Source organism: Bombina bombina, chromosome 2 (genome assembly GCF_027579735.1).
Source record: "Bombina bombina isolate aBomBom1 chromosome 2, aBomBom1.pri, whole genome shotgun sequence".
NCBI lineage: Eukaryota > Metazoa > Chordata > Amphibia > Anura > Bombinatoridae > Bombina > Bombina bombina.
The window spans coordinates 179,869,272-179,893,446 of NC_069500.1; the positions used below are offsets into that span (position 1 = coordinate 179,869,272).

Genomic DNA, 24,175 nt, shown 5'->3' on the forward strand with positions numbered 1-24,175 from the left:
TACGGGTCCAGATCCAGGGATCCCAAGGCGGCTCTAGTGGATGCACTAGTGGCACCTTGGACCTTCAAACTAGCTTATGTGTTCCCGCCATTTCCTCTCATCCCCAGGCTGGTAGCCAGGATCAATCAGGAGAGGGCGTCGGTGATCTTGATAGCTCCTGCGTGGCCACGCAGGACTTGGTATGCAGATCTGGTGAATATGTCATCGGCTCCACCTTGGAAGCTACCTTTGAGACGAGACCTTCTTGTTCAGGGTCCGTTCGAACATCCGAATCTGGTTTCACTCCAGCTGACTGCTTGGAGATTGAACGCTTGATCTTATCGAAGCGAGGGTTCTCAGATTCTGTTATCGATACTCTTGTTCAGGCCAGAAAGCCTGTAACTAGAAAGATTTACCACAAAATTTGGAAAAAATATATCTGTTGGTGTGAATCTAAAGGATTCCCTTGGGACAAGGTTAAGATTCCTAAGATTCTATCCTTCCTTCAAGAAGGATTGGAAAAAGGTTTATCTGCTAGTTCCCTGAAGGGACAGATTTCTGCCTTGTCTGTGTTACTTCACAAAAAGCTGGCAGCTGTGCCAGATGTTCAAGCCTTTGTTCAGGCTCTGGTTAGAATTAAGCCTGTTTACAAACCTTTGACTCCTCCTTGGAGTCTCAACTTAGTTCTTTCAGTTCTTCAGGGGGTTCCGTTTGAACCCCTACATTCCGTTGATATTAAGTTATTATCTTGGAAAGTTTTGTTTTTAGTTGCGATTTCTTCTGCTAGAAGAGTTTCAGAATTATCTGCTCTGCAGTGTTCTCCTCCTTATCTGGTGTTCCATGCAGATAAGGTGGTTTTACGTACTAAACCTGGTTTTCTTCCAAAAGTTGTTTCTAACAAAAACATTAACCAGGAGATTATCGTACCTTCTCTGTGTCCGAAACCAGTGTCAAAGAAGGAACGTTTGTTGCACAATCTGGATGTTGTTCGCGCTCTAAAATTCTATTTAGATGCTACAAAGGATTTTAGACAAACATCTTCCTTGTTTGTTGTTTATTCCGGTAAAAGGAGAGGTCAAAAAGCAACTTCTACCTCTCTCTCTTTTTGGATTAAAAGCATCATCAGATTGGCTTACGAGACTGCCGGACGGCAGCCTCCCGAAAGAATCACGGCTCATTCCACTAGGGCTGTGGCTTCCACATGGGCCTTCAAGAACGAGGCTTCTGTTGATCAGATATGTAGGGCAGCGACTTGGTCTTCACTGCACACTTTTACCAAATTTTACAAGTTTGATACTTTTGCTTCTTCTGAGGCTATTTTTGGGAGAAAGGTTTTGCAAGCCGTGGTGCCTTCCATTTAGGTGACCTGATTTGCTCCCTCCCTTCATCCGTGTCCTAAAGCTTTGGTATTGGTTCCCACAAGTAAGGATGACGCCGTGGACCGGACACACCTATGTTGGAGAAAACAGAATTTATGTTTACCTGATAAATTACTTTCTCCAACGGTGTGTCCGGTCCACGGCCCGCCCTGGTTTTTTTAATCAGGTCTGATAATTTATTTTCTTTAACTACAGTCACCACGGTACCATATGGTTTCTCCTATGCAAATATTCCTCCTTAACGTCGGTCGAATGACTGGGGTAGGCGGAGCCTAGGAGGGATCATGTGACCAGCTTTGCTGGGCTCTTTGCCATTTCCTGTTGGGGAAGAGAATATCCCACAAGTAAGGATGACGCCGTGGACCGGACACACCGTTGGAGAAAGTAATTTATCAGGTAAACATAAATTCTGTTATTTAAATCACTATAGCACAAAATTATATTTACACACTTATACATTGCCGTTCTCCTAATAAGAGATGTTTATTTTTTTGATAAAGTAATTTATTTATGGCTAGTATGAAATAACAACAATTAATAACCCACTTTATATTCATTTAAGGCAAGTTACAGACTCAGTGAACACAGGATTTACATAAAGATGTTTGTTACTGAACCACTTACACACCATTAGTTGTTACAGATTAAAATGTGGTCAGAAGAGTTTAGCCTATTATCTAATGTTCTCTCAATGCACTACTGGATACCAAGAAAATAAAGCAAATTAGATTTATAGAAGTAAATTAGAAAGATTTGTAAAGGGATAGTAAAGTCCAAATTAAACTTTCATGATTCATATAGGGCATGTAATTTCAAACAACTTTCTAATTTACTTTTATCATCAAATTTGCTTTGTTCTCTTGTTATTCTTAGTTGAAAGCTAAACCTAGGTAGTATCATATGCTAATTTCTAAGCCCTTGAAGGCCGCCTCTCACCTAAATGCATTTGACAGTTTTTCACAACTAGAGGGTGTTAGTTCATGTGTTTCATATAGATAACACTGTGCTCACGCACGTAAAGTTATTTAAGAGTCAGCACTAATTGCCTAACATGCATGTCAGTCAAAAGATCTCAGATAAGGAGGCAGTCAGCAGAAGCTTAGATACAAGGTAATTACCTAGGTAACAAGTATATTTCTGTAACAGTGTTGGTTATGCAAAACTGGGGAATGGTAAATAAAGGGATTAGCTATCTTTTTAAACAATAACATTTTGGTGTTTACTATCCCTTTAAATTGAATGCTCTTTATGAATCATAATAGAACATTTTTGACTTTACTGTTTTTTATTTGTTGCAGCATACTGATATTTACTGTTTTTTATTTGTTGCAGCATACTGATATTTATAATAGGTATGATCTACAAGAAGATTCTCTATAAATAATATTGTTGCACAGACATGTGAATACATGGTTGTATGTAAGCTATGTAACCTAAATATATTCTTGTATTTTGGTATTTAAGATATGGCATAATCCATGCAGGAGGTATTGGCAAATTCTTAAGTGACTGGATTATTGAAGGAGAACCTCCATTTGATCTTATTGAATTAGATCCAAATCGATACGGAAAATGGACCACAACCCAATACACAGCACTGAAAGCAAGAGAATCATATGGATTCAACAACATTGGTAATTCATTGCCATTGAAATAAGTGCACCCAGTCCTAGATGTGTATGGCTCTGTTCTTCCAATATAGGATAATACTGTACTCCGACTTCTAGGTTCCAGTCCAAAAGGACCACTAACATTCCAGATTTTCTATATATCTGAAGTTGTAGCACACTTGGTATAATCAGCAGATCAGTAATTGTGGTTAGCTAACCTACTGTCATGCAAGGTAATACTGAAAATCTGGCTTTTTATTGGGCCAGAGGACTGGAGATGTGAAAACTCTGGTGTAAGTTATAGACGTCATAATGTGAGACTTTCTAATATAAACATTTAATGATTTCTTTTTGAACAGGTTTTTTGAAGAAACCCTTAAGGAGCTTAACTGATTGTAATAAAATATTACTTATGAAACTAATAATAAATGTATGATTGTTTGCTCTGAAAATTATCATTGTGAGGTTGTTTATGTACTCAAATAGATGTTTCTTGTTTAGTTGGCTATCCTAAAGAAGAAAGGTTTGCAGGAAGGCCAACAGAAAGAGTAAGTGGAGTCTATGAAACACTCAAGACAAAATGTTCAATGGGATTCCATGCAGGATGGGAACAACCTCATTGGTTCTACAAACCAGGAGATGACACTGGATACAAGTAAGTTTCTTATTAGTGTATTTCAAGTACAAAGGTTTTAAAGATGTGTTAACTAGAACACCCACATAGAGAAATGATGGCCAAAAAACAATGTTATTGTCATTGTTTTTTCTCATGCAAATGTAATTAAGCAGGAAATGTATTTGTATTGCTTTCTCTTAATCAGAATTTGAAAATTAAAGTGATATGTTACCCAAATGGTGAATCTCTTGAAAGTGGTGCAAAATATCTGTAAAACGTTGACTAGAAAATAACACCTGGACATCTCTATGTAAAAAATAAATTTTATCTCAAAATATCCTCAGTAGCCACATTCCATTGATAAGGGACCCCAAGTATCCAATCATGCTAGTCTTGGGACTTCCCAGGGAGTGTGTTTCTGGCATGTGCAGTACAGTCATATTATTTCCTTCCTCAGTGTATGAAAGTTTACTATGAAATCCCATGAGATTATAGTGACATCTCATGAGATCACAGTAAAGCAAAGTATGAACTAAGTACTGAAGATGCTGATTGGCTGTTATTTTTTTCACTATGCAGATGACAGCATCTAGCTGAAGGATAGCTTCTCACAGAGCACTTACTCTGGGGAGCTGAAGAAATTGTGAGGTAAAATATCTTCTTTTACATAGAGATGTTAATGTGTTATTTTCTGGACAGATTTTACAGCTATGCTGCATCATGTTAATGTGTTTACAAGCAAGCCCTCTGTGTAAACATTTTTTGCTACACATTTGTTTGTATTGTAACTACAAAATGTGCTTTGAATCTCCTCTAGGTTTGACATTTCATGTTGAGCTCTGTTTTTATTATTATTAAAATTTAAATTCTTTTTTTTTTTTTTTTTTTTTTAAATAAAAACAGCCTATTTTTTTTTTTTTTTTTTGGGGGGGGGCCTTAAACCCTAGTAAAGATCAGTCCAGAAGCTCTATTTGGGCACTTGATTTTATAATTACATCACATAGAGACACAAACTTTTGGTAAAAGAAGCAAGAGAAATGTGTGATTCTGAAATTTCTGAATTCCCTATTTTAAACTGAGGCTTTTGTAATTGTTACAAATTTCTCTCTCTAGATTAAATAAATCCACTGTTAGGTGCCATATATACCAAGCCATAAGTCATTGCTAGTCTGTGTGATCTAGCCGAGGCCTCGTCTGTACTCAAATCTATACATCCCAAATATACTAAAATAAAATAGAAATACAAGATCAATATAACTTCAGAAATTTATACAAATTCTAGAACAATACAACTTTGTTATAAAAATATATTAAAGGGACAGAAAACCCCAAATTTTTCTTTGATGATTTGGATAGAACATACCATTTTAAACAACTTTCCAATGTACTGCTATTATCAAATTTGTTTCATTCTCTTCTTATCCTTCAGTGAAGGAACAGCATTGCACTACTGGCAGCTGAACACATCTAGTAAGCCAATCACAAGAGACAAATGTGTGCAGGCACCAATCAGCAGCAAGCTCTCACTGGTGTAGGATACGTGCATATTCTTTTTCAGCAAGATATACCAAGGGAACAAAGCACATATGAAAATAGAAGTAAATTTAAAAGTGTCTTAAAATGACCTGCTCTATCTGAATCCTGCAAGTTTAATCTTGTCTTTCCTATCACTTTAATCTTGCAAGGAAACTACATTTATTATTTTATTGAAACATTCTAACTAAATTCTGGCTTCTTTTGCATGCAAGAGAAAGGTCGGCCCTTCCTCAGTATTCAAACACCATGCAGAGCTGGCAGTGGTGTTTGTTGTTTCTGAAGACGCCATTTGTCTCATACAAGCCACTGAAAAGATTGTGTGTACTTACTTGTGCAAGGGCCCTCACAGGATATGTGCGTATGCTGCAGAAAAAACAGTAATAACTTTTATTAGAAGCAAAAATGCTTCTATTTCAAATTCACCCATGCGCATTGGTTTTTATACCTACAGATATTATCTGCCGTCCGCACTTATACGCAGAAGGGCTGTGGGACACAGACCACGACACTTGAGAGACAATGTAGCGCGACAAACAGACCCAAACAAGCCATTACACACATGTATCTTGCTATCCAATCATATAAAATTAAGAGCGAACCACCCATTATTAGAAGGTGGGAAAAGGCTTTAGAGATGGACATAACGGGGGAGGAGTGGAATTTGATGACATATGAGGCCAGTAGGGGATTATTGAGCGCAGACTTGAGGGGAAATTGTATCAAATCTGTGTTCCGATGGTACCTGACTCCTGAAAGGACGGCACATTCCGTCAAAGGAAGCTCAAGCAATTGTTATAGAGGGTGCCAGACTAAAGGAACCTACATGCATATGTGGTGGGAGTGCCCCAGAGTCAGGGAAATTTGGAGGCGGGTGTCGGATCTCCTGTCCAGACTATTAGGAGATCAAATTGTAGTTTTAGCCCCACAAGCTCTATTGAACACTAGAAACAAGAATTACAATACTGATATTAATACATTTTTTAGAATCATATTCACTATTGTCAGATCTTCTATTGCTAAATACTGGAAGACAGGAGTTCCAGAGTTGTTGGAGATTATTATCAAAATAAAAACATGTGCGCAATGTATGAGACAGCTGCTCACTTGCAAAACACTATGGATACCTTTAGCAAGATCTATTTTTACTGGATAATGGAGGGGGCTAATAGCGACCACAACTAAAACTTAGAAATTGAGGAGATTAGGGGACCTTAAGATATTTGTTACACTAAACGGAATGTGACATATAAGGGATAGAACAAGAAGGGATTGGGGGGGGGGGGTGAGAAAACAGTGACCTATATTGATTGTTTATTATTGTTCTTTATTTTATTTGATTGTTCTATACTTGTATAAGTTTTTGCCTGAAAACTGTAATGGCTATAAAACCTGTAAAATGAGTTGCAATCGGATAAATTACCATGAGTCTACTCTATACATGGGACTTTACAAGATACTAGAGAGACTACTGTTATACAATACCCAGTGTTGGGGTGGCTGATAGTAGTATGGCCATTGGAATCTTTATCATTATGTATTGTACTCAATAAAAATTATTTCAACTAAAATGATGGTAAACTTTACATGTTTTAAAATCAGGTCCAGAATCTAAGCTATATTTTACAGGGACTTTAATCAGGGCTATAAAAATAAAGTAATATACGGCTAGAGCGCCGATTGGAGGAGAGTTTAAACCGTTCGCTCACGAAAAATATGAGTTTTGAAGTGAGCGGCTGGAGCACAAGGTATTGGAATGGTATGGATAGATTAAAAAGTAAGTTACAGCGAATATTTATAAGAAGTGATCAATTATAGTCAATGTAAAACATCACTTACATGCCAGACCTTATTTTAAAACGTGTAAAGTTTACCATCACTTTAAGCAACATTAGAAAAACGTCACTTTGAAGGTTTATATTTCAGTGTTTAAGATGAATTCACTACAGTAGATGTGCAGCAACATTAATAATATATTATTTCTTGGTGAAAAGGCATTATAAACCTTGTTGATTCTTTACAGATCTTTGTACTATGAGTGTTCCTTATACTTTCATTATGTCATCATATTACATTGTTTTTTTTTGTTTTTTTTTATTTTTTTTAATTTTCAATTTCAAGTGAGGGGTCTCATGCGCATATAAATAACATTAAAAATAGCTATGAGGCAACTTCATATAGGTATATGATGATATCACTATGCGCCTCTATCGTCTATTATCTGCAGCACATTTTCATTTACCCCCTAGTCAAAAAGCAATCCTGGTAAATCAGTGGACCACTAGGTGATATCTTCAGCACTTAAAAGGAGAGTGGGTGGTATGTAGTGGTCATTCTTCATACAGAAATGGTTACATGAAAATATTTAAGCATATTTCATTTCTTGTCTTATTAGGTCTGATAGAGAATAAGTCGTTCTTTACCGTTTGCTATATGCACAGACCCCATACCCAAGAAAACCGCACCGTAGCTATGTTGTTTAATGTATTAGAGTAAGGGCTTAAGCATTGTGCTTACAGATTTGTTTCTATAAATATATTTATATTATGTTAACTAAAATTTATTTTTTTGTACATTTTTTTTTAACAGACCTAGTTACCGAAGAACAAACTGGTTTGAACCGGTTAGGAGAGAGTATAACCAAGTCATGGAAAAAGTTGGAGTAATTGACTTAACTCCATTTGGCAAATTTAGAGTCAAAGGCAATGATGCTGTTAAACTATTGGACCACATACTTGCAAATGTCATTCCAAAGGTACAAATTCATAAAGCAGAATATTTGATTTAGAACAGGCATCTCAAACCTGTCTTAAGGCCTCCCTAACAGGTCAGATTTTCAGGATATCTGAGCTGGAGCACAGATGAAATAATCAGCTGATTAGTAAACACGGTTATTTTACCTGCTCTCACCCAAGGTAATCCTGTAAATCTGCCCTGTTAGAGAGGCCTGAGGACAGGATTAAAATAAAAAAATTGATTTAGAATGTGTATGCAACTGCATTGTCTCCAAAAAGAATGTCTTATTTTAAAACTATTTTACTTATTAACTACTATTAAAACTTATTTTATACTATTTATGAACTATTTGTTATTTATTATAACACAACTGTTTAAGAATAGCAATTTGCCTAAAAGCTTTCTTTCTTTCTAATTGCGCTAGAAGTAAGCTTTTTGCGCTCGTCGTGTTGCGCTCGTGTTAAAAGTTGAAAGTAAACTGTTTTCAATTGCGCGCTAACCTTAGTAGCGCAAAAAGCTGAACGTACAATATCGCGTGTGTGCCCATGGAGAACCCCACACCCCATATGCGCTAACCAAACATGAAAATATGAATATTTCACATTCCATTGTTCTTCACATAGCAGAATATGTTCTGTTTATTTATAAATATTTCTACATATATCTGCTGTTGTTTTGAACAATATATATCCATTCCTATATATATATATACAAAACACGGAAGGGAACTGCACTCTCATACTGGACCGGGTATACATCCCATGACCCTGCAACATGCTCAGCCCTGGGTGCCACTGGCACTCACAGGAAGCTGTGCTGCTCACAGAGTCACAAGCAGTTAACCCCAGTCAGGTCTGGGTGCAAGAACCATAGGGAAAATTACAAAACAAATTAATACAACACACAGAGAAAACCCAGCACTCACTTACAAGCTCTCAGCTAAGATTTAAAAGCAAAAATGGAAAGGTTAGTTACCGCATCTGGCCAAATGGGACAAGCCCATGTACATCGTCAAGGTCCTTTCCAATACCTGGGACCCTAAAACAGCCACACAATGCAAGCTTTCAAATCCAAAAATATTTGTATATGTCTAGGGTGATTACATATTCCTGTGCACCCTTCCCTTGTTCCCAGTTTGTTTGGATTTGAAAGCTTGCATTGTGTTGCTGTTTTAGGGTCCCAGGTATTGGAAAGGACCTTGACGAGGTACCTGGGCTTGTCCCATTTGGCCAGATGCGGTAACTAATCTTTCCATTTTTGCTTTTAAATCTTAGCTGAGAGCTTGTAAGTGAGTGCTGGGTTTTCTCTGTGTGTTGTATTAATTTGTTTTGTAATTTTCCCTATGGTTCTTGCACCCAGACCTGACTGGGGTTAACTGCCTGTGACTCTGTGAGCAGCACAGCTTCCTGTGAGTGCCAGTGGCACCCAGGGCTGAGCATGTTGCAGGGTCATGGGATGTGTACCCGGTCCAGTATGAGAGTGCAGTTCCCTTCCGTGTTTTGTATATGTCTAGGGTGATTACATATTCCTGTGCACCCTTCCCTTGTTCCCAGTTTGTTTGGATTTGAAAGCTTGCATTGTGTGGCTGTTTTAGGGTCCCAGGTATTGGAAAGGACCTTGACGAGGTACCTGGGCTTGTCCCATTTGGCCAGATGCGGTAACTAACCTTTCCATTTTTGCTTTTAAATCTTAGCTGAGAGCTTGTAAGTGAGTGCTGGGTTTTCTCTGTGTGTTGTATTAATTTGTTTTGTAATTTTCCCTATGGTTCTTGCACCCAGACCTGACTGGGGTTAACTGCCCGTGACTCTGTGAGCAGCACAGCTTCCTGTGAGTGCCAGTGGCACCCAAGGCTGAGCATGTTGCAGGGTCATGGGATGTGTACCCGGTCCAGTATGAGAGTGCAGTTCCCTTCCGTGTTTTGTATATGTCTAGGGTGATTACATATTCCTGTGCACCCTTCCCTTGGTTCCAGTTTGTTTGGATTTGAAAGCTTGCATTGTGTGGCTGTTTTAGGATCCCAGGTATTGGAAAGGACCTTGACGAGGTACCTGGGCTTGTCCCATTTGGCCAGATGCGGTAACTAACCTTTCCGATTTTGCTTTTTTTTTTTTTTTTTTTTTTAAATCTTTATTTATAACAAAATAATCAAAAACATCTCTTCAGTACAGATTAGCATTTGAACAGAACTACAAACAATACATCTAATAATCAGTATCTGAATATTCAAGCTAATAAACCATCTTGATTAGCACCATATTACTAAACTGACAATATTCCTGTTTAATCTGCAAATTAATTTAACCACCATTTTATAATATATCACTATTTCCAATTATACATAGGAAGGGTGCACATAACAGAATGACATAAAGAACAACCTCACCTATTCTACATAAACCTTGCATATCTTGATCCTAACAGACACATACACAAACAAACAAACAAAAACCGAAACAAAAGAAAGAAAGAAAAAAAAAGGGGGAAGATTCCTCTCCACCACTCTACCCCTCACCCTCCTCACTCGCTCCCAACTACCCAATATTCAGGAAAGTGACCAGCATATATATTTGTTTGAACATATACTGAGTTACTAAATGGTTTAATCAATTGTTTTTGACAGGCTATTGGTACTGACCTAATAAAACTCTCCCATTTCTTGAAAAACAAGGGTAAATGTTCTTCATTCGGATATGGCAGATTGATTTGTTCCATCGTATACTGTGTTATTAGTACCTTTTTAAGATAGGCGAACTTAGGTGCTGAGCGAGCCTTCAAATGTTTTAAAATAAGATTACGCCCACATAATTTAATAGTATTTATAAGTTTAAAGTTTTTAGCCACCCCTAGAAATTTAGCCAGAAAAAATATCTCCTTAGGGTCCAACTGATGGTCCAGATGTAAAATTGCATTCATCCAGTAATTAGTTTTTTTCCATAACTGTAGAATTTTAGGGCATTGCCAGAAACAGTGGAAGGTATTTGCTTCCGCAGCCCCACATCTGGAGCAAGGTACTATAATTTTATACCATTTGGACAAAATTCCTGGGGTGAGATAGCTATGGAGACAAACTTTAATATGAGATTCTCTCCAAGATGTTGGAACCCAGGCTTGTTGTATTACTTTAAAGCTCTTAATAATAATCTGTTCATTTATATCTGGAAACCGTTTTTGCCATTTTGTTACCATATCATTGACCTGCAATCTAGATGATTTCTGGTTTAACAATAAGTATATTGAAGAAATTGAGTGACGTCCGTTTCGATAACTAATTATCCTATCTTGCAATACGCCCAACGACCAATTTACCCCATATTTTTGGGATAGTTCCGTGAAAAAGTGACGAACTTGAAGATACGCATAAAATTCACGTGACGAGAGCGCAAACTTTTCACATAATTCAGTGAACAGTATTGTTTGACCATCTGTTCCCATAATTTGACCCATATGTTTAAGCCCTTTTCTTTCCCAAGCTTTAAAAATCTTATTTGACAGCCCAGGACCAAATTTGGGGTTACTACATATGGGTAAATACTGGGATACATACGGAGAATACTCTGAGTGCATAATTTTTGCCATGCAACTATAACATTTTTAAATAAACATAAGTGAAACACATTCGAAGGGAGTGCAGTCAGAGGACAGTGTAATAGTGCTTTTAGTTGAAAGGGTGCCACTAATTGCGATTCCCATCTAAATGAAGAAATTTGGTCTTTTTCCGTTATCCAATCTGTTGCGAATCTGACAGAAATAATTAGATTATATACTTGAATATTAGGTAACGCTAAACCCGCAGCCAATTTAGAATTCATAAGGCGGTACAAAGCAATCTGTGGCTTTGCATTATTCCAAAGGAATCTAGTGCAAGCCTTATTATATTTAATAAAATCTTTTCCATGCAAAATAAGTGGCATATTTTGGAGAATATACAAAAATTTAGGGAAAATAATTGCTTTGATCATATTCACTCGGGCTGATAGCGAGATAGGTAAGGACGTCCACTCCTCCAATTTCCTCACACATTGTCGCAGACAATATATATAGTTTAGCTCATACCACTCCTCTGGGTTTTTGGTGAGTCTGAGGCCAAGGTATGTTATTTGAATTACTTCCGCAAAAGGATGAGTAATTATAATTGCTGGATTTTTATATAACCACAGCAGTTCTGATTTCAGAATATTCACCTTATACCCCGAAATTGTTCCGAATTGTGTAATAATATTCTGAATTATTGGGAGTGACTCTTTCACATTAGATATAAATAACAATAGGTCATCCGCATACAACATCAAGACCAATTTATCGCCCGCCCAATAAATGCCTTCTAATTCTTGATGTAGCAGAATCGCTAGAGGTGCTAAACAAATATTAAAGAGCAACGGAGAGAGTGGACAACCCTGTCTAGTCCCTCTCTGTAATATCAGGCGTTGCAAAATCGTATTATTGATAATAATTGCCGAGGTAGGGGAGCTATAAATCAGTCTGATGAAATTACTGAAATTACCGGAAAGCCCAAATTTCCCTAAAGAGTAAAACAAATTATCCCAACCAATATGGTCAAAAGCCTTCTCGGCATCGACTGTTCATATAGATTTATCCTGCAACCCATGGGGTCCCACATTCTTATGTTTGTTCCAAATGGACTCTATAAGAACCTGGACTTTCCTCATGTTTCTTACCGGGTTTCGACCTGGCATAAATCCAGACTGATTTTCATGTATTAATTCTCCAATATGTGGCTTCAACCGATTAGCTAAAATTGTGGCCAGCAACTTGTAGTCAGTATTCAAAACTGAAAATGGCCTGTATGAGCTCAGTAGTTCCGGGTCTTTATCTTTTTTCAAGATTAAGGAGATGTTGGCCGCCGCAAAATATGGTGAGCAAGCAGAATTTTCTGAAAAATATAAATTGAATAATTTGTTCAATATTGGTAGAGTTTGCTTTTGTAGAATTCTGTAGAATTCTATAGGCAGAGCATCTGGCCCTGGCGCTTTATTTGGTTTAGATTTCTTAATGGCCCATAAGATTTCTTCATCGGTGATGGCAGCATTGATGGCATTCAGAGCTTCTACTGAGAGTTTTGGTATCTAAATTTTATTCCAAAATTCTATCTTTTTCAGAGATGTTGAAAGAATCTGCTTTATATATCGCCTGAAAAAACTGAACAAACACTATCTCCATATCCACCTGATTCGTATATCTATTTGAACCTTGTTTAATTGCCGGAATGGCCTGTCTCGCAGAGTTTTTGGCTATCCTGGCTAAAAATTTGGCCGATCTACCAGTATGTCCCCCATATAGTGCTTTAATTCTAAGATCTTCTTGGGCACTGTTCTGTGTAATATGTATGTCACGGAGTGACTTTGCTCTCATATACTTAACCCAATGTAATTTCAAAGGATTATTTAGAAAAGTACGGTAGGCATTTTTGACCTGATTAGTTAGTTGCCTGCCTATATGCCCGCATTTTCTCTTCCAATGTACCATATAGTTTTTGACCTCCCCACGTAACACCGCCTTAGCTGCCTCCCAATATACTTCAATTTTACTCAGATACATTATATTATTCCTAGAAAATTCCACCCACTTCTGACGTAGCCAACCCTGAAAGGTGATATTATTAATAAGATATTCAATGTATCAATGATATGGCCGCGTGATCCGAAATTACTATGTCTTCTATTTTGGCTTCCCAACTCCACTTAAGCAGTGACTCTGAAATTAGAAAATAGTCAATTCTTGACATTGTTTGATGTACATGCAACATGCAAGTATATGCCCGACCATCCGGATTTTGAACCCGCCATATATCAACAAGACCTAAATGGGCGCAAAATGTTTGTAATATCTTTAATTTCCGATCCCTAAAATGTGTAGCTTTCTCTTTAAGGGTGTCTAAAGTAGCATCTGCTAGTAAATTGAAATCTCCAGCAATAATAAGATTTTGTCCTATATAGCTATGTAATTTAACTGCTAGGGAAGACCAGAACTCTTGATCAACATAGAATAGGGGGCGATAGTAAGCGCTGAATAGCTTAAAAGGCTGGAAACTAAATTCTGGCGAATAATTTATTCCATATACATTCAAATTAAAATCACAGATAAAATGTTAAAACACAATGTTCATATATAAATACAGTAAAATTCTGTTCATGGATCCATGAAATATTCCAGGAGTTTTGTACCTGGCTACTTTAGTTATACAAAACCTTGAATGTAGCTATCTTCAAAGTTCTTATGTGTGTTTAGGATAGATTAATAAGTCGGTTACCTGACTTTGGCGTTCTAGATATGGTTCTATTGTCAGTGGATGAAAAAAATGTGTGGACTGTGGTTCAGATCAGACCAATGTGATGTGTAACAATAAACAATATATCAACTTTCAAATAAACATTAAAATCTCAGCACATGATGGTGTAAAAACATTCGTTCAAACTTCAATATAAAATTAAAAAAATAATGCAATAATCAAAGGCGTGTGAGATCCGTTACCGGACCAAGTGGAGGAGGGGCTGTGAAAGAACGTGACGTTGATGCAAAAAGTAGGTGTTTAACCCCAGAGAAATGTGAATCCACACTAGCGCTAGTGAAAAAAAAAAGAAAAAAATATATAAAAAATATATATAAAAATAAAGAAATATAGAAAAATATATATATAGTTCAATGTAGATCAATCTTGAACAGATGAAAAAATGTGAGACAGATGAAAATAATGTGAATTTTCAAAAATAAATGAATAATCCCCTTGAAAAATAAAACAAAATTATCCGCAATCCAAAAGTGTAAAATTACGTAAAACAAATATAAATTTTGATGGGCAAAAGTCTAAATTGGCAGAGATTCTATATAGGTGCTCCTAAACACAGAGCCGCTTCAGCACCCTAGGTGCCAGATCCGGAGGTCGTAGTTACCAACTGGTAAGTGATATTGTTAGTGTCTATGATGGAAGTCCATATAGTATATATAGAAATGTTGTTCATAAAGTCAATATCACAAAAATGTAAAAATATAAAATGATGAAAAGCCTGAAAGAGAAAAAAGAAACAATAGTGCAATACTGTATATAAGGGACAATAGTGGTATAAGAATCAAGCTCACCAGTATGTCTGTCAACGCGTTTCGGCCACGATTTGGCCTTTCTCTTTTCAGAAATGTTGAAAGAATCTGCTTTATATATCTCCTGAAAAAACTGAACAAACACTCTCTCCATATCCACCTGATTCGTATATCTATTTAAACCTTGTTTAATTGCCGGAATGGCCTGTCTCGCAGAGTTTTTGGCTATCCTGGCTAAAAATTTGGCCGATCTACCAGTATGTCCCCCATATAGTGCTTTAATTCTAAGATCTTCTTGGGCACTGTTCTGTGTAATATGTATGTCACGGAGTGACTTTGCTCTCATATACTTAACTCAATGTAATTTCAATGGATTATTTAGAAAAGTACGGTAGGCATTTTTGACCTGATTAGTTAGTTGCCTGCCTATATGCCCGCATTTTCTCTTCCAATGTACCATATAGTTTTTGACCTCCCCACGTAACACCGCCTTAGCTGCCTCCCAATATACTTCAATTTTACTCAGATACATTATATTATTCCTAGAAAATTCCACCCACTTCTGACGTAGCCAACCCTGAAAGGTGATATTATTAATAAGATATTCAATGTATCAATGATATGGCCGCGTGATCCGAAATTACTATGGCCTCGATGATATATTGTTCGCCAGCTCAAACCTTCTTTTTCTCGCTGACACTCGCAGGGCTGCCCCGATGCAATGATCGTAAAAAAGGGGCAGTCCCTGCGAGTTGCGAGATGGCTCCTATTAAAAGTAATGGAGCTCGCTGGATAGGGAAACTTCGCTCCTTAGTGTGAAGTTAGCCGAGAGCAGGGGGAGCACTTTAAAATTAAAATCCTGCAGCCAATATAACTCACATTACGCTGCTTTCTGCTTATAACATCTTACATTCGCCTATATGTTCGTATGCATTTGTTTTTCTATTGGGGTTATAAGTGTTCGTATTGTTTTGACAAAAGCTCGCCACCTTTTAGTTGGCGAGAAAAAACTGTGATATCTGCAGTGCGAAAATCTTTATAGAATTACGCTGGGATTAGTGAGACATTGTCATATACGCCCATGGAACGCCCATGTTCAGCCCATTTTACGAAAAAACAACAATTACGCTTTGCATTTTGTATTTATAAATTCAAATTTCTGTGTTATTTTTGCACATTCATTGTACTACAATTACGATTTACGCTGTGAATATTTAATTTGATTTATTCCTGTGTAAATTAGATACTAATTTTACGTTTTTGTTAACATACGATTTTTGGTGAAGAATTTTGTTACGATTTTTGATGCACCTTAACAATACAATTTTCCCTGCTTATTTTTGTGTGAATGATTCAAATATTTGTTTTGTATAATGTTTAAAATACGAATTTTGTTGTGCACATTTCATATGAAAATGCAATATACGCCCCTTAGCGAGACACCCTGTTTTCATGGTAAAAAATGGCTTTAGATCATTCCACAAGGGAAATAGAAGGACTGGCGAGCATTCTTTAATAATCTCGCCAGCCCAGAGAGCTTTCAATCATCGAGGCCTATGTCTTCTATTTTGGCTTCCCAACTCCACTTAAGCAGTGACTCTGAAATTAGAAAATAGTCAATTCTTGACATTGTTTGATGTACATGCAACATGCAAGTATATGCCCGACCATCCGGATTTTGAACCCGCCATATATCAACAAGACCTAAATGGGCGCAAAATGTTTGTAATATCTTTACTTTCCGATCCCTAAAATGTGTAGCTTTCTCTTTAAGGGTGTCTAAAGTAGCATCTGCTAGTAAATTGAAATCTCCAGCAATAATAAGATTTTGTCCTATATAGCTATGTAATTTAACTGCTAGGGAAGACCAGAACTCTTGATCAACATAGTTTGGGCCATAAATATTACAAAATAGATATTTAACCTTCTTAATATATATTTCCAACATTAAGAACCTCCCTTCTGGGTCCATCACAGAATTTAATATCTGATATTCTAGATTTTTATTTAGAAGTATAGCCACCCCTCTTTTCCTTACATCAAAAGGAGCGGAAACCACCAACCCATTTAGTTTTAAGTTTAGGGATCTCAAGGGGTTTAAGGTGCAGCTCTTGCAATAAAACTATATCAGGATTGAATTTCCCCAAATATTTTATTATGGATTTTCTTTTGATTGGGGAGGTAATCCCGCCCACATTCCAAGACAGGCAATTTAGCTTAACTTTTTTGCTTTTAAATCTTAGCTGAGAGCTTGTAAGTGAGTGCTGGGTTTTCTCTGTGATTATATATATATATATATATATATATATATATATATATATATATATACTGTGTGTGTGTGTATATATGTATATGTATATATATATATATATATATATATATATGAATATCTGCTTGAAAATATTTAGAACATATTCTGCTATGTACAATATTTACAGTAAATATGAATATTGCATAAAAATGTTTTTCCATGTTTTCATCAACTTAACTGCAAAGGGGTCCAATGCACTTTATAAATATGTCTATATATGTGTACATATGTATTTTTGTGTTTGTGTATGTATATACAGACATATATACACATATAAAACATTTATATATATATATATATATATATATATATATATATATATATATATATATATATATATAATCTATGTTAAAGCACTTTGCCTGCATTTTTTTTCTAACACCTGAGATCTCATATTTTTGAGCCTTTATAACTTGTGTGCTTTTTTATTAGATGGTGTTATTATTAGTGTAACTATACTTTGTAATGTATTTGTGTTTTGTGCAACATTTTAGTTTCGTGAAACAGTTAACCAGAGCTCTGAAGTCACGGTAATCATTCTATTGTAAATCACGATTGCCCTCAATCGATTACATTTACTTTCAACTTTTAAACCCCTTATCGCATGTGCGCAAACGTTTGCGCTCTATTCGTAATCTGGCCTTTTATTATTTCACTGTTGTTTGCATATAATGGTGTTTAACCCCTGCACTACTGGGACCTAGCTGAACACATCCATTACATTGAAAAGTATTAAAATTGCATGCTCTTTTAAGGGAACACTTACTCACCAGATGGAATACTTTGTAAACTATTTGTCATATCCAATAAAATAAGTGGGCTAACATTGAACAAGTACTAATTCAATTATGATCTATATTTGTATGATATGGATATGTTTCTAAACATCTGTTATTTTTATCCGCAGGCTGGTTTTACAAATATTAGCCACATGTTAACCCCAAGAGGTCGTGTGTATGCTGAGCTCACAGTCTCTCATGTGTCCCCAGGAGAGTTCTTGCTTGTCACTGGTTCAGGTTCTGAACTTCATGACCTTAGGTTTGTATTCTATACCTTCCAACATACAGTTTGATAAAGCTCAGACAAAAGGCATTGAGGTAGAACTAGGATAGTATGAGGGCTGGATCAAGATATTCCATGGGTGTGGCAAGAGGGCACGGGGGACTCAGGCAGCCCAGAGGGTTTCCTTAGCTGCAGTGGGCAACATTAACACAGTAGCAGTCTGCAGTCTGTGGCTGGGATATACAGAGAGAGAGTCTGGGCAGTCTTTTAGCATGGCTGGGTTGTTCAGGTTGAGGTTTAGATGCCCAAGGTCTTACTTTGAGTGCGTGCGTGTGTGTGTGTGTATGTATATATACAGTCGTATGCAAAAGTTTAGGCACCCCTGACAATTTCCATGATTTTCATTTATAAATAATTGGGTGTTTGGATCAGCAATTTCATTTTGATCTATCAAATAACTGAAGGACACAGTAATATTTTAGTCGTGAAATGAGGTTTATTGGATTAACAGAAAATGTGCATCAAAATGAAATTAGACAGGTGCATAAATGTGGGCACCACAACAGAAATATCGCAATAATATTTAGTAGAGCCTCCTTTAGCAGAAATAACAGCCTCTAGACCAGTGGTCTCAAAGTACAGCCCCTGGGGCCATTTGTGGCCCCCAAGATAGTTTCTGTCATGAGATGCAGGACATATGCAGGACACAGCAATGATGGTACAACTCTATTTTATTACAGAGCACAGAAACATACATCTAGTCAGGTTGATTGTACTAACTAACTGTGACACAGACTACCGGACCTAAGCCCCGCCCCCAAACTAGTGACATCACTTCCTGCTCTCATCACATCTTCCCCCTTTTCAAAGGGCGAAGCATACATTTAAATATAACAAATAACAGAGTATACAAAGGGCATACAACCACATTTTTGAACAGTGTATAGTAAATTGGTTACAGAAAAATAAACAACATTAATTACATCCTGACTTGGACAGTGACTATGGGATTATTCTGCCCATACTTCCGGTCACTGTTCTAGCTAAAGTCAGTCCCTATATCGGGCCGGAAGTTTCACCACTCTTCCTCTTGATGTAACTTTGCATGAACTGTCCTCTGATACAGAAGATGGTGAATAAGAGTCTGCTGGAGGCAAAGACATATCCCCGCTGCGATCTTGCTGAGGGGAAGGCACCTCTCTTAGAACAGGGGATCCCACCGGTGGTGGTACTGAAGCATCCAGTTCCAGACTCTCAGGTACAGGCTGAAGATGTCTTCGGTTACGGCGTGTAACCGTCCCTCCATTAGTAAGGACTACATAAGACCTTGGTTCTGGAGAGCGTCCAATTACCGTAGCAGGCGTCTTCCATTTCTTCTCATCATCCAGTTTAATTCTGACCGTTTGCCCCGCATTCAGTTCCTGTAAGGGCCTGACAGAATGTCTCCTGTCGTAGAAGAAACGATAACCCTTTTTGGCCTCTTCATCCCTTCCAAGGAGTTCGTCCCGAGGAACAGGGCCAGGCGGCTTGAAGACACCCACTTAGGGTAAAGTGGTGCGAATCTGGCGTCCTAGCATCAGCTGTGCCGGGCTAAACCCGGTGGCTTGAATGGGCGTCGCCCTGTATGACAAGAGGGCTAGGTACGGCTCAGATTGCTTTAGAATTAATTTTTTTGTTTGAACTGCCCTTTCAGCCATTCCGTTGGCCTGCGGGTAATGTGGACTTGACGTGGAATGTACAAAGTCATATTACCTGCTGAAAGCACTGAACTCTGTAGAAGCGAACTGCATACCATTATCACTCACCAGCTCCATTGGAATGCCCCCCCGGGCGAACAAGCTCTTCAGACGAATGATAACGGCTTGACTTGTGATATCATTCAGAGGTGCAATTTCCATATACCTGGAATAGTAGTCGATCACAACAAGGAACTTTTTCCCGTGCAGTTCACACAAATCAGCAGCTATTTTCTGCCACGGCCCCGCAGGCAGCGGAGTAGAAATCAAGGGCTCCCTTCTCTGAGTAGGCCGGCGTTAGGCACATTTAGACACGTGATTTGCAATGTCGGAGCTGATCCCAGGCCACCACACAGCTGTAGCTGCCCTTTCTCTGCACTTTGTAATGCCTAAGTTGCCATCGTGAATCCTGTTTAACATCTCCTTCCTCATGCTGACAGGAATTAGGATGCGGTCTTGGAAGAGCACCAACCCCTCCAGCTCCGTGAGCTGCGACCTCTCTGGCTGGTAAGAACTTAAAGACATCCAGGCTGCCCGGCTCTCGGGCCAGCCTTCTTTTATGTACTTTATAACCTCTTGCAGATCTGTGTCCAAATATGTCTCTTTCTTTATTTCTTCCAGTTTCCTTGAAGAAATGGACTTAGAGGCCAGAACTGAATCAACATACACTTTCACTTCAGATTCGGTGGAGGATTCTTCAGCAGCAGCCAGCGGGAGCCTGGATAGTGTATCTGCCACAACCAGTTGTTTCCCCAGCACATGCACTGCCTGAACATTGAACCTGAGTAGTCTCATTAAAAGTCTCTGGCATCTTAAGGGTGTTTTGTCAATATCGTAGGAGTTAATTAGAGGGACTAGCGGTTTATGGTCAGTCTCCAGACTAAATTTCTCTAAACCTACTAGATAACGCTGGAAGCGCTCACAGGCCCAAACTGCAGCCAGGCACTCTTTCTCAATTTGAGCGTATTTTGACTCAGCAGCGTCAGTGTGTGGGAACAGTAGGCGATGGGTTGTAGTTTATTTTCATTTAACTGCAGGAGAGCAGCCCCCAACCCATAACTGCTTGCATCAGCACTAACCACAGTCTTTTTGGAAGGGTCGTAGAACCCCAGCACTGGGGCGTACCCCAGCAGAGACTTTGCCTGCATAAAAGATTTTTCTTGTGTAGGTCCCCAGACCCAGGCAACGTCTTTCTTTAGCAATTCTGTGATAGTGTGTAGAACTGTTGATAAATCTGGAAGAAACTTGCCCACATAATTTACAAGGCCCAATATCTGTCTCAGCTCATGTACATCAGAAGGACTTTTCATCTGTTCAATAGCACAAATTTTCTCGGGGTCTGGCTTGATGCCATCCCCATTGATGATATGCCCAAAGTAACATAATTCAGTTTTCCTAAAATGGCATTTTTCTTTATTCAACTTCAGCCTAGACTCTTTGATAGCCTGCAGCACACAACTTAAATGCTGATCATGCTCCTCCGCTGTAGACCCATACACTAGAATGTCGTCCATGACGGCTGCCGTGCCCACGTGGTCACTTAGGAGAGAACTCATTTCCCTTTGAAAAATTTCTGGGGCAGAGGATATCCCGAAGGGAAGTCTGCAGAAGCAAAACCGACCTACCGGTGTAATAAAGGTAGTCAGCTTGCGGCACTTTGGATCCAGGGGGATCTGCCAAAAGCCACTAGAAGCGTCCAATGTAGAAAAGAACTTTGCCCCAGCCAACTTTGGAGCTATGTCTTCTAATGTCGGCAGCACAAATCTCTCTTCACTGCCTCATTCAACCTTTTCAGGTCCACACAGATGCGCACCTTTCCATTTTTCTTTGTTACAGGAACAATGGGGGCACACCAATCAGTTGCTTCAACAACCTCTTCAATAACCCCCATAGACTTCATGCGCATAAGCTCCTTCTCCACTTGAGGCTAACACACTGACCTCGAATCACATGCACCCACATAGTGAACTTCCATTGCTTGTACTCACAGCTGGCAAGAAATTTCCCCGCACAATCAATGCGGCCACCCGGACTATGGACATTTGTAGTAACCTTCGCCAGCTGGGGCTGTGGAGGCAGTCTCATAAATGCAGCAAAAGACATTACAGTGATATCTGCTCCTGTGTCAATCTTAAAATCAACTTTGGCTCCCATTACAGTAAAAGTAACCTTCCAATCTTCCTCTGAACTTGGCCGTTCCACAACAGACCCCACAAAAGACACTTCCTGACCCTCCTGGTCACTGTCCACCTGCATCTCCTTAATGTATTCAGTTTTACACACCACTTCAAAATGGCACATTCTGTTACATTTTCTGCATCTGTTATCTCTGGCCGGGCATATAACACTCTGATCATGGGCACGGTAGCACCGTGTGCATCGGGCATGCTGCGCCCATCCACTTCTAGACCTATCCATTATTTTAGATCTACCGCTCACACTGTGCCTTTCACTAGCAGTTTTCCTGGACTGTTGCACTTCATCCACAATACTCTCAGACCTCAGATCAGCACTTTGCTTTTTCACCAGTTCACTCTGGCGGGCCATCCTAATAGCCCCATCTAATGTTAAATCAGGCTCTAACTGCAGCTTCAGTGAGACTTCAGCATCTGCAATTCCAATAACTATTCTGTCTCTGATTTGCTCTTCTTTAGCAACACCAAACTCACAGAATTCAGCTAGTTCATACAGGCTGCGCACAAATGACTCCACAGATTCTCCCACACGCTGATTACGTTTGGGAAAACATGCTATCTCATGAATCACATTTCTTTTGGGCACAAAGTGGGCACTGAGTTTATCCATAACTATATCACAGTTAAATTCTTCCCCTTCTTGGAAAGTAAAAGCATTGAACACTGGCTCCACATCTTTCCCCATAGAGTATAAAAGAGAATTAACTTGTACTTCACCACTCTCCTTGTTCAGTTTGGAAGCAATCCTGAAGCGCTGAAACCGCTGACGCTATGTGGGCCAAGCTGCAGGCTGAGAGAAGTCAAAAGGCTCAGGTGGGGTAAACTTTGACATTGTCATCGATCAGGAACAGAAGCGCAGGCCAGAACTTCTGACACCATGTCATGAGATGCAGGACACAGCAATGATGGTACAACTCTATTTTATTACAGAGCACAGAAACATACATCTAGTCAGGTTGATTGTACTAACTAACTGTGACACAGACTACCGGACCTAAGCCCCGCCCCCAAACTAGTGACATCACTTCCTGCTCTCATCACAGTTTCATATGGCCCTTCCTTGTTTAATAAGTAAACAATTAATTTGGGCTGTCAATTCTTTTTTAGGGTTCCAAAAAGTGTAACTAATTGATGTTCTATATAGGCACTCACAAGATAAATATAAATACAAGCGTCTAGTGTAAACTCTCACCATGCACTGCTTGGATAAGTGTCACTTTTAACATTGTTATTTAGTTCCAAAACAATCACTTTACTTAGCACTCACAAGATAAATTTAGATAAATACAACATAAATACTTGGCTAAATGTCATTTCCAGTATATCTAGCACTTACTCCGTTCATGCAGCCCCCATGGGCGAAGAACACTTGGCCAGTGGCCCCCAGATAAATTGAGTTTGATACCCCTGCTCTAGACGCTTCCTATAGTCTAATGAGTGTCTGGAGTCTGGATGAAGGTATTTTGGACCATTCCTCCTTGCAAAACATCTCCAGTTCAGTTAGGTTTGATGGTTGCCGAGCATGGACAGCCCGCTTCAAATCACCCCACAGATTTTCAATGATATTCAGATCTGGGGACTGGGATGGCCATTCCAGAACATTGTACTTGTTCCTCTGCATAAATGCCAGAGTAGATTTTGAGCAGTGTTTTGGGTGGTTGTCTTGTTGAAATATCCAGCTCCAGCGTAACTTCAACTTTGTGACTGATTCCTCAACATTATTCTCAAGTATCTGCTGATATTGAGTGGAATCCATGTGACCCTCAACTTTAACAAGATTCCCAATACCGGCACTGGCTACACAGCCCCACAGCATGATGGAACATCCACCAAATTTTACTGTGGCTAGCAAGTGTTTGTCTTGGAACGCTGTGTTCTTTTGCCTCCATGCATAATGCCCCTTGTTATGACCAAATAACTCAATCTTTGTTTCATCAGTCCACAGCACCTTCTTCCAAAATGAAGCTGGCTTGTCCAAATGTGCGTTTGCATACCTCAAGTGACTCTGTTTGTGGTGTGTGTGCA

At 38.6% G+C, this 24,175-nt stretch overlaps 1 protein-coding gene across 1 annotated transcript in view; it reads left to right on the plus strand.

The window, feature by feature from the left end:
• Nucleotides 1-24,175, plus strand: part of DMGDH (dimethylglycine dehydrogenase) — a 271,725-nt gene that overhangs the window by 160,792 nt on the left and 86,758 nt on the right. The window contains exons 8-11 of the mRNA XM_053701370.1: nt 2,823-2,992; nt 3,470-3,623; nt 7,707-7,872; nt 18,125-18,255. Coding sequence (XP_053557345.1) covers nt 2,823-2,992; nt 3,470-3,623; nt 7,707-7,872; nt 18,125-18,255 — 621 coding nt within the window. The remainder of the gene's footprint in view (nt 1-2,822; nt 2,993-3,469; nt 3,624-7,706; nt 7,873-18,124; nt 18,256-24,175) is intronic.